Consider the following 9,722-nt stretch of genomic DNA (forward strand, 5'->3'; position numbering starts at 1 on the left):
CTGGCTAAATAACCAAGTGGTAGTGGGACGAGCAAGAGAAGGGATGTGGCACCACTCTCTTGGCTCCAAACACTCAGGACTCTGTCAGATAGAGTCTAGGAATACCAAGATCTATGACAGCATGGAGAAAGACGAGCATGGACGTGTACCAAAGTTATGAGGCAGCAATCTCTAATTAGTTCCTTCTAAAATAAAATATATTCTCTCCCTATCTCTCTTACTCTTAAATTATTATCATATAAAGATATTTATTTACCGCATTAATCTACAGATAATTAAATAATATCTATCCTAACTCTTATCCTCTGTCCTATTCTCTTATTCATCTCATATCATACTATCATAGAATTTCCTACTCACTACCTACCAAAATCTTAATGTTCCTTATTGCTGTATCTATCTCCTAAATCTATCTTCATCTTATATCTTACTATCATAGAATTCCGTAATCACTACCTACCAAAATCTTAATATTCATTATTATTATATCTATCTCCTATATCTATCTTCATCTTGTATCTTCCTATCGTAGAATTCCCTACTCACTACCTATCAAAATATTAATATTCATTATTATTATATCTATCTCCTGTATCTATCTTCATCTTGTATCTTCCTATCATAGATTTCCTACTCACTACCTTCCAAAATCTTAATATTCCTCAATAATATTACATCTTAATTAAAACTCTAAACATAATTCCCCCATTACTTATCTTACTTCCTTCATTATAATAATATAAATAAATTTCATTATCCACTTACTGAATCTCTAATATTTGTACAACTATTAATTCTAAAGAAATAATATAATTAGTATCTTATCTTATAAACACCTTACCTCTACCTTTGTTATTTCTCTCTAATTCTCGCAACTTATAGCCATTTAATAATCTCTTATCTTCCACCCTTTCAATATCTTGATTATTATTATCACTTCTCTTACTCAACTTATAAATAATTAATTTTCTTATCACTATTATCATCTTACTTTCCCTAACTTAACTCAACCATTCATTTTCATGCAAAAAACATAGAAATATCATGAAATTAATATAGTAATTAACATATTATCATCACTGGCCAGTCTGGTTTTGGTGCAGGGGTCAAACAAGACAGACCGGGTATATTTATTAAAATATTTATAACATTTAAGTGCTAAAATATTTTCTCTCTTCATAAGTTGGCCACACTCGACGTGGAAAGGGAAATAACCATAGACGCACTCTCCCCCCTCTCGGCATCCCATTCCCGCACTCAATGAGACTCAAACTGGCCCCTCACCGAGTTCTGCCACACCACCAAATTTCCTTTTTTCCTCATTTTTTGTTCTCTTTTCTATGATGATTGTAAATTTTTCTGCTCTGACTTTTGACTTTACCATGGTAATGGAAGTCCATGTTAATTTTTGTGTTGACTTTTTTGCTTTAACTTGAGATTGACTAGTCACTCGATCATACACCCAACGGAGACCGGACATTGGCTGGACCATGCCAGATTGGAACTGGAATGAACTTTGGGTAAGGTTCTAGACTTTATGTAAGGTTATATAATTTTGTATATATTTTCTGGTTGGGCCGAATGGGCTAAATGGGCTAAAATATAGGCTTAACATGCAGATGGACAGGCCCGTTATAGGTTGCAGTGGAAGCCTCGGTGTGTTCAACAGCGAGAGCGCCATGGGAGTACACAGAGGTGGCGCGGAGGAGGAGAGACAAGGGGGGAAGGAAGATGAGGTCATGAGCGAGGTTCATCTTGGATGTCCGCCTCGGCACTCTGGCCTATTCACATCCTACTTCACGTTCTCTCTCGCCTGCTCATCAGGTACAAGTTCTCGCCATCGAAGTGCTCGGAAGTTTCGATCTTAGGAACCTATTCAGTTGAATAATTTCCTTTGAAATTTTCGCCTGCTTTCGTCCATTCTTCTTTTTTTTGTTAATTTCTCGGTGAAAGAGGAAGAAAACAGGGCAACGGAAGCCAGGGATGACGGCATACCGAAACAACAACATTGTCTGGATGAAGATGGGGATCTTATTGTCCCTAGAAAACCTAGTACTTCCTCAAAATTCTTTGTCCTCCATATTTTTTAACTGCTCAAGTTTCTTAATTATTAGAGCAATGAACAACTTACTATTTATTCCAAGCATGGGATCATGCCGAGAGAAATTTTGACATTTTAGTAATGATTTTTATCGATGCACTACTTTATATAATTTTTGAATCTGTGTGTGGATTGAATGGAGAGAAATGGGTGAACTGCAAAGTAGCCATTCAGCATAGGATCACGTCCACCATACGAGATGTTGGATTTCAGGTAAATTTGGATTTTGAATTATGTAAGTTTAAGATTATCTTAGATTCTGGCTTTATTTTAGGTGTGGAAAGCAGCATTTGTGTTGGCTGACTTTGTTCTGCACGTTAGTGCCACATCGAAAGAGTTTCATGACATATGCGCGTTAGAGCTTGGAGCGGGGACAGGTGAGAAGAAGTTTGTTTTTTTGTATCAATAATTCCCACGTTTTTTAAGAAACTTTAGGCAGTATCAAAATTGATGGATGCACGAATAGCATTCAAATTCTGTAAAAGGTCGATGTGCATGATTTCTTTTTCATGTTTATTTATTTATTTTTAAAGTTTTTTGTTTAAATATCATCAACGCTCCCAAATGCTTCTTTTCATATTCTGATAAATAAAGTCTGTGGGTTTAAAACAGGTTTAGTGGGCATAATTCTCGCACGTGTTTCAAGGAAAGTTTTCCTTACAGGTAGACTGCTGATCCTCACTCTCTATGTTGAATATTCGGCTATTAGGTTTTGAAATCCTGAAATATTGATGATAAAAGTTTCGAGATTAGCATATTTGTTATAACCGAATGGAAATTTCCACATTTGAGAAGCAATTTGTGCAGACAAGAGTGCTGAAATCCTGGAAAACTGCGCCACAAACATTCAATTGAATTCTTCCTTTTTCAAGCATGGTTTCAACTCGGTTTGCGTGCGTGCAATCGATTGGAAGTGGGGATGGCCTCCCCCTTCTACGGAGTTGTGAGTGATATCTCTCTCTATTCTCTCTGTCTTTTGCCCTCTCTCTTTCTCTTTCTCTCTCTCTCTCTCTCTCTCTCTCTCTATTCTCTCTGTCTTTTGCCCTCTCTCTCTCTCTCTCTCTCTCTCTCTCTCTCCCTCTCTCTCTCTCTCAATGCGCCTCCCTTTTTATCGTTTTCTCTCACTCTTTCTATGTCACTTCTCTCTTTATCATATGTTACAGAAGTATGGGCCTTTATTTGAGCTGATCATCTTTATACAGGTCAAAATATTCATGGAGCCCAGACGAAGTGCAGGAGGCAGAGGGAGCCTCTTTGCTCTTGGCAGCTGACGTCATATACAGTGATGACCTTACCGACTCATTCTTCGGTACCCTGAAGGGTTTAATGTCTCGAGGATGTGAGAAGGTAGAGAGAGAAACACACAATTACACCGCTTTGTGCATTTAATTTTTATATATATTTCGGAGAGAGATGCAAGATGCTGACTTTGATTTTGTTTCAGGTTCTGTACTTAGCATTGGAGAAGAGATACAATTTCAGCTTTGAAGATCTAGATGTGGTTGCCAATGGGTACGAGCATTTCAGAAGCTATCTCAATGAAGGTGTTCTAGGAATCTTATCCCCTTCATCTTTCTCTCTCTCTCTCTCTCAAAGTACTTCTTTCCTGATTCTCTTACCCTGTGATCCCACGTGGCAGGGAGCAGCTCGTCGCGGTCACCTTGCTTTATTGGCAAGCAGATCGACCTTTCTTGTGTCCTCTCCTACTTGAACGAGTACGAGAGAGGGACTGACTTGGAATTGTGGAAGATAACCTACCAAAGTCAGTAAAGATGCCTATCTGCGCTGTTCCAGTTTTGTGCTTTATAAAAGAATTGCGAAAGGTATTTTTGTAGGTAAAATAATCAAGAGAGCATTGTTAAAAAAAAATAATAATCAAGAGAGCTAGAAATTTTAATTATTAAAGAATGATGCTTTCTGCTAGTTTCTTTCTCTTCCGCTGGTCACCTGCCAGTCAACGGCTTCATCAGATACCTAACATTCCAAACGGACAAACATTTTAAAAGAGACTAGCAGTTCCTCTGTCTCTATCTCTCTATCTCTCTATCTCTCTCTCTCTCTTTCTCTCTCTCTCTCCTTACACTTCACATCCTCTCTCTTGCTGCTCTTTGGTGTCTGCTACTCTCTCTGGGCTTGTATATCGTGGATGGCAAGGTCGGAAAGAAATGTACAGGCCAAGCTGGTGGGTATGTCTTGCTTATATTTTTGATGATATCTGAGTTTCTTAGTGGAAGAGAGAGATGATACAAAGCTTTTCATGTCCATTATCAGGTTCTGCTTGGCGATATGGGGACTGGAAAGACGAGCCTCGTCCTGAGATTCGTCAAGGGCCAGTTCTACGATAACCAGGTTTCTTCATCTTCTTCTTTTCTTGTTATGGACAATTTGAAAGTCATTACAGGTTCTCCTCTGTCAACAGGAGTCGACGATCGGGGCCGCCTTCTTCTCTCAGACCTTGTCTTTGACCGAAGGCACAATAAAGTTTGACATCTGGGACACAGCCGGGCAAGAGCGATACCACAGCCTGGCTCCCATGTATTACCGTAGCGCTGCCGCCGCTGTTATCGTCTACGACATCTCCAGCGTGGTGAGTTGATCCTTGTCCTTTTAGACCAAAGAAGACACATAATTTTAGACTTTGGTTTCAAAATTTGTTCTTTTTTATGTTAATGACATATTCAGGAAACTTTCGTCCGAGCTAAGAAATGGGTGCAAGAACTTCATCTACTAGGTAAAATATTTCATAGGAATATACTGATGTTCGGCCTATTTCTAAGAGTGAAAATTTGAGTTTTGGGCGTAGAAATACTCTTAACCTCTCTATCTATCTACATCGCTCTCTCTCTCTCTCTATTCCAATTTTGATATCTCCCTTACTCTGTCTATTGATCTCTCTCTATATATATTTGTCTCTCTCCAACTCTTCCAATATTAATTTCTCCTTTATTCTATCTATTTATCTCTCTCTCCCTTCCAATATTAATATCTCCCTTTATCTATTTAACTCTCTCTCCATCTATCTATTTATCTCTCTCCCCCTTCCAATATAGATATCTCCCTGAGTCTATCTGTATCTATGCCTCTCCATCCATTATTTATTTATCTCTCTAAATCTCTTTCGCTGTCTGTTTACATATCTACTGCTATCTATCTTTCGGTATACAATTCAGGAGACCCAACAATGGTGATGGTGCTAGCGGGGAACAAGACTGACTTGGAACTGAAGAGCAGAAGGGTCCAATCTGAGGTGCTGACCCGTTGACTTATGTCTTCTTAAATTGCCTGAAAGTCAACGTTGGTTGACGGCGGCGTGTTTGCGCAGGAGGGGAGGCTTTACGCAGAGGATAATGGGCTGCTCTTCTTTGAGACGTCGGCGAGGACTGCAAACAACGTCAACGAGCTTTTCTACGAGATAGGTAGGCAGCAACGGGGAAGAAGTACTCAATTTTGATAAACGCTGACAGGATAATGCGGCGTGGTCAACGGATGCAGGAAGGAGACTTGTGAGAGAGCAGCCATCGAGGATAAGTGGCATGAAGGTGCACCGCCGTTCTCTAAGTGTCCTGCCCCGTCCCGTTCTTCCATGCTGCGCCACCTAACCTTAGTAAAAGCTTCTCTATGTATGTTATTTACGCTGTCAGGTGCACTTTAAACTGACATTATTCTTCTGGTGGGTATTAATGAAGATGGGAAGAAATTCTTCTGAGGAAGAGATTTCAGACCTTGGACTAAGAGAGAGAGAGAGGATTATAGTGCTGGGATGTGGATGGGACAGTTTTTTGACCCAGGGAAAAAATACCGCACCGTCAAGGGCCTCAGACCTTGTACTGAGTTGGAAATTCATCTGCTGGATGAAGGAAGGGATAGTTTTTTCAGTTTGAATGAAAAACGGTCTCGTCCTCGGGCATTGGAAGGGATGCGAGACGAATGTACTAAATTTTCATTTCATTTTAAATTTAACTCTAAAACTTCTATGAATTGGGACGTCTATCGTTTTCCATCCCAGATGTCATGCTGAATCAGGATCCCAGGGGTGAGGCCATTTCCCAACTGGCAGTTCATCATGAACTATAAAGAGGAGAGAGAGGCATAGACACATAAATGGGGGGAAGGGAGAAGAGAGAGAGAGAAATGGATAGATATGGAGGGGGGAGGGGTGGGAAAGGGAAAGGAGAGAGAGAGAAATGGATAGATATAGAAACAGAGGGGGGAAGGAAGAGGAGAGAGAGAGAGAAGCAAGGAGACAAAGGGGAGACAGGGGAGAAAGACCGAAATAGGAGGGGTAGAGGGAGATAAAGACGTATTTAAGGAGACAAGGGAGGTTAGAGAGGAGTGAAGAGAGCGACAGAGTGAGAGGAGAGAAAACTAGAGCAAGACAAGAGAGGGAGTAACAGAGGGGGAGAGAGAGAAACAGAGCGACAAAAGTGGGAGAGAGATAGAAAGAGATGGAACTGTAAACATTATATTATCCAGAAATGCCACCAATGTGAGCCAAGTAAAAATTTACTAAGCCCAAAGAGGGGGACCCGACCAGAAAACAAGCCCTTGGGAGAGAATCCCTGCGCCCACCTGATCCCCACTTCCTCTCTCTTTAAAATTCATACAGATCCTGTAGAGAGAGAAAGAATGCGCACCCATGAAAGCTGCCACAGGGGGTCTGAGATCTGTAAAACTATCATTATTTACAGGGTATGTCACTGGCATCGGATGCCCGCATCTTTCAACAGTTTGTCAGTCAGAGAAAGAAGATTCGTCAGCTCCTTCTCCACCTCCTGAATTCGAACTGCTTCTCTCATCGTCATTTTTCCCTCTTCTTCTACTTCTCTCATGGATCCGAGATGGTTCAACGAACAGTCAACGCCAGGGAGAACTTCAGTTTGACCTTCGATTTTCACGGACACAACAAGCTCATCTGTCAACTGTGATATCTGTTCTATGTTCATCGCTGCCGCCGTGAGCTTCAGCTTGGTGCTGTGTAGCTCATTTCGAACTGCCAAGACCTCTTCTCCTCTATCTTGGAGCTGCCCGTTGGCCTGCATCAACAGATCATCCTTGACCTTCATCAGCTCCCTCAACTGCGCAATCTCATCCCCCAATTCCGCTAGTTTTCTCTGGTTCTCCATCAACATCTCGTTCTTCTCTCTCAGGTACAACTCAATTGAAGCCCGCTCGGCCCGCAGATCCTTAACCAAAACCCGAGCCACATCCAGCTCGGACTCTGTAACCCGAAGAAGCTCCTGTGCAGAGTTAAAATCCAGCGTCTTCTGCTGAAGATCTCTCTGCAGAGAATCTATCTTTTTGTTCGCTTCCTCTAAACACCGCTTCTCTGCTTGCAGATCTGCTTCCAGTTTCCCCACCTGGGTTCTTTCATATAACAACTGCACTCTGAGTTTATCTCTTTGACCCACAACTCCACCCAGCTCAGTTCTCTCTCTCTGTACTTCTGCCTGCGCATCCTCCAACTTCAAACTGTGCGCAAGCACGTGGCGGCACTCTTCATCCAGTTCTGCTCGTTTCTCTTCGAGCCGACGCGATTGAAGCTGCAGCGAGATGCGAGAGGACGCAATAGATCTCTGCGAAGAGATCAACTCACATTTCACGTCAGAGAGAAGTGAGCAAACTCTGGTGAAGTCCGCCGTCGCCTCCTTTATGCCATTTGAGTTAATGGCAGCTTCCTCTGCCAGTTGCTTCAACGCTGTCTGCGAGAGAAGCCACTGCGTAGACATCTTCTCCAACTTAGCTTCTGCTAATCTCAGTTTCTCCTCCTCGTTCTTCTGCAGTTCTAGAGACTTTGCCAGATCGTCCTCCCTCGATTGCAGCTGCCTCTGCATTTCTCTAAGCTGTCCCTCTTGCTTTGCTATAACCTTGTTGGCTTCACTCAATAGCCTGTCTCGGGATTCAATTTCTAAGGCAAGAGATTGGATCTCTTTGTTTTTCTGTATAAGTTCGTTTCTAAGACGGCTGATCTCGTTTTCTTTTGCAGAAAGCGTTGCCTGCGAGCTGAGAGCCTTCCATCTTTGTTCCTCCACTAAAAGCCTCAAATCTCCGATCTGCTTCGCCTTGAGCTCAAGATTTGCGTTCGCTTGCCTCAACTCTTGCTCCATCTTCTTTTGATTAGAAAGTGAGGAAGCTACAAGCTGCTCTCTGCGGTCCAAATCTATCTTGGCCCTTGTTAGCTCTGCCTGGTCAAAGAGTATTTTACTTTCTGCGCTATGAAGGCCTTCCTCCCTTCTCTTCATGGCTTGCAACGCAGCTTGAATGTCTGATTCAAGAACCTCAAGACTGCTGCTCAAGTCAGTAGTTTCTATAATAGCAGAATTCTTGTTCATCTTTTGTTCAAGCTTCTGTGTTTGGCGAAATAATCTCTCAAGAAGAACACGAGCAGGCTCAACTGCTCCATTTGATTGGTCGACATTTGTTTTTTTACTGTTTACAATTGAAAGTTTGGGGTATGACAAACACGGCCTTTCCCTCGGAGAAGCTTCTTGTTTAAGCCACGCACGTGATTTCTGCAATAACCATTGATTGTCAATTTATTATAGTTATTCAAACGAGGTAATCCTGAAACTTAATAAACATTTCGCAGAAAAAAAAAATTCCGAAGAGGTGACAATAATAAGAAACTAAGCAAAGAAAAAGTTGAGGAGCCACATTTAACAGCTCAGAAACCAAACGGCACATAATCCGCGTGAAATTCACCATCTTTTTCATAAAACTAGACGAAAACTGCTTTGGCGCCAAACATCGAAATTCAAGATGATCATAATACAATCCCGCTGAAAACATTTGAATAAAGAAAAAACTTTTGACTCCGATGAAGAAGACAATCCGCGATAAAAAAATGGAAACGAAACCATAGTTCCAAAAGGAAAAAAATCAAACCCTAGTGACAGAAACCGAAGAAAGACAATAGAAGAACGCATGAAAAAAAGAAAAGAACTGAGACTGCGAGAAAGGTAACGTCGAAGATGGAGAAGAAAACCTGTCTCGAAAGCCCACCAAAGCACGATCGAGCGAGAGTCGATGGCGCCGAGAAAGCTGGCATCTTCTCTTCAAACGACGCAGAGGAGAGCGACCATGAACAGAGAAGAGACCGGTGAAGGAGAGCCAAAGAAAAGAGGAAATAGGCAACATATGGCGCCACTAGAATTTAAATGATCCTGAGGATCAGCCGAAGCCCTAGCTTACGCTGACGTGGAAGGGACCCGCGAGGATCCGGATAAGAGCGGCTCAAGTCGTTCCGCGGCTCATACAGATTCTGTGAAAATAGTGGTCCAGAATACTTGTCCAGATTCTGTGAAATTTATAACATTAAACCCTGAACCATTGTCTAGAAAACTCACCCATATTGTCATGTACATATTTTTTATGGGAAAACAAAATGACCCCTTGTGGAATGTGGATCGGTAGGATATAGTAGTCCAATATATTTTTCATATTTCACTCTATCCACATAGACCTCCCAGGGCGACAACTAATTCCCAGGGGGCCCCTTTGGTTCACAAATATGGGTGTTGGAGTTTGATGATGATTTCATCATTCTCATCATCAGTAGATGATGATGATGATGATGAAGATGATGAAATTATCAGATGCCATGGATGCCAATGACGACGATGAT

The 9,722-nt window shown here is 41.6% G+C and overlaps 3 protein-coding genes across 7 annotated transcripts; 2 read left to right on the plus strand and 1 right to left on the minus strand.

Moving 5' to 3' along the window:
• The first annotated feature begins 1,642 nt into the window (after positions 1–1,642).
• LOC144702598 (Putative methyltransferase family protein) lies at positions 1,643–3,898 on the plus strand. 4 transcript variants are annotated; one of them, XM_078574630.1, is made up of 9 exons: positions 1,643–1,824; positions 1,954–2,052; positions 2,244–2,314; positions 2,376–2,478; positions 2,714–2,764; positions 2,897–3,044; positions 3,304–3,448; positions 3,546–3,645; positions 3,741–3,898. In XM_078574630.1, the coding sequence occupies exons 1-9, from the start codon at positions 1,680–1,682 to the stop codon at positions 3,869–3,871; spliced, it is 993 nt and encodes a 330-aa protein (XP_078430756.1). In that variant the 5' UTR covers positions 1,643–1,679; the 3' UTR covers positions 3,872–3,898. The 4 variants fall into 4 exon arrangements, with proteins under 4 accessions (XP_078430756.1, XP_078430763.1, XP_078430767.1 ...); XM_078574637.1 differs by having other exon boundaries at positions 1,967–2,052; positions 2,246–2,314; XM_078574635.1 differs by having other exon boundaries at positions 1,647–1,824; positions 2,909–3,044.
• Positions 3,899–4,073: 175 nt separating this feature from the next.
• LOC144702631 (ras-related protein Rab5-like) lies at positions 4,074–5,820 on the plus strand. Of its 2 annotated transcripts, none has more exons than XM_078574654.1 (7): positions 4,074–4,287; positions 4,373–4,450; positions 4,521–4,688; positions 4,784–4,832; positions 5,272–5,348; positions 5,424–5,517; positions 5,594–5,820. In XM_078574654.1, the coding sequence occupies exons 1-7, from the start codon at positions 4,267–4,269 to the stop codon at positions 5,698–5,700; spliced, it is 594 nt and encodes a 197-aa protein (XP_078430780.1). In that variant the 5' UTR covers positions 4,074–4,266; the 3' UTR covers positions 5,701–5,820. The 2 variants fall into 2 exon arrangements, with proteins under 2 accessions (XP_078430780.1, XP_078430775.1); XM_078574649.1 differs by having other exon boundaries at positions 4,074–4,283.
• A 715-nt stretch (positions 5,821–6,535) lies between these two features.
• LOC144702586 (protein involved in starch initiation 1-like) lies at positions 6,536–9,233 on the minus strand. Its single transcript, XM_078574624.1, has 2 exons — positions 9,084–9,233; positions 6,536–8,610 (listed from the first exon to the last, which is right to left on the minus strand). Exons 1-2 carry the CDS (start codon positions 9,144–9,146, stop codon positions 6,796–6,798), a joined length of 1,878 nt encoding a protein of 625 aa, XP_078430750.1. The 5' UTR covers positions 9,147–9,233; the 3' UTR covers positions 6,536–6,795.
• Positions 9,234–9,722: the final 489 nt, after the last annotated feature.

Source organism: Wolffia australiana, chromosome 1, assembly GCF_029677425.1.
Source record: "Wolffia australiana isolate 7733 chromosome 1, ASM2967742v1".
NCBI classification, from domain to species: Eukaryota; Viridiplantae; Streptophyta; class Magnoliopsida; order Alismatales; family Araceae; genus Wolffia; species Wolffia australiana.

Excerpts from the sequence above, each read along its gene's own strand:
- LOC144702598 (XM_078574630.1), top strand. The coding sequence starts at position 1,680 with ATGGGAGTACACAGAGGTGGCGCGGAGGAGGAGAGACAAGGGGGGAAG. Across the intron at positions 2,053-2,243 it reads TATTGTCCCTAGAAAACCTA|AGAAATGGGTGAACTGCAAA; the intron begins GTACTTCCTCAA and ends GATTGAATGGAG. Across the intron at positions 2,765-2,896 it reads AAGGAAAGTTTTCCTTACAG|CAATTTGTGCAGACAAGAGT; the intron begins GTAGACTGCTGA and ends ACATTTGAGAAG.
- LOC144702631 (XM_078574649.1), top strand. The coding sequence starts at position 4,248 with ATGGCAAGGTCGGAAAGAAATGTACAGGCCAAGCTG. Across the intron at positions 4,833-5,271 it reads GCAAGAACTTCATCTACTAG|GAGACCCAACAATGGTGATG; the intron begins GTAAAATATTTC and ends TATACAATTCAG. Across the intron at positions 5,518-5,593 it reads CGAGCTTTTCTACGAGATAG|GAAGGAGACTTGTGAGAGAG; the intron begins GTAGGCAGCAAC and ends CAACGGATGCAG.
- LOC144702586 (XM_078574624.1), bottom strand. The coding sequence starts at position 9,146 with ATGCCAGCTTTCTCGGCGCCATCGACTCTCGCTCGATCGTGCTTTGGT. Across the intron at positions 8,611-9,083 it reads TTGGTGGGCTTTCGAGACAG|AAATCACGTGCGTGGCTTAA; the intron begins GTTTTCTTCTCC and ends TGGTTATTGCAG.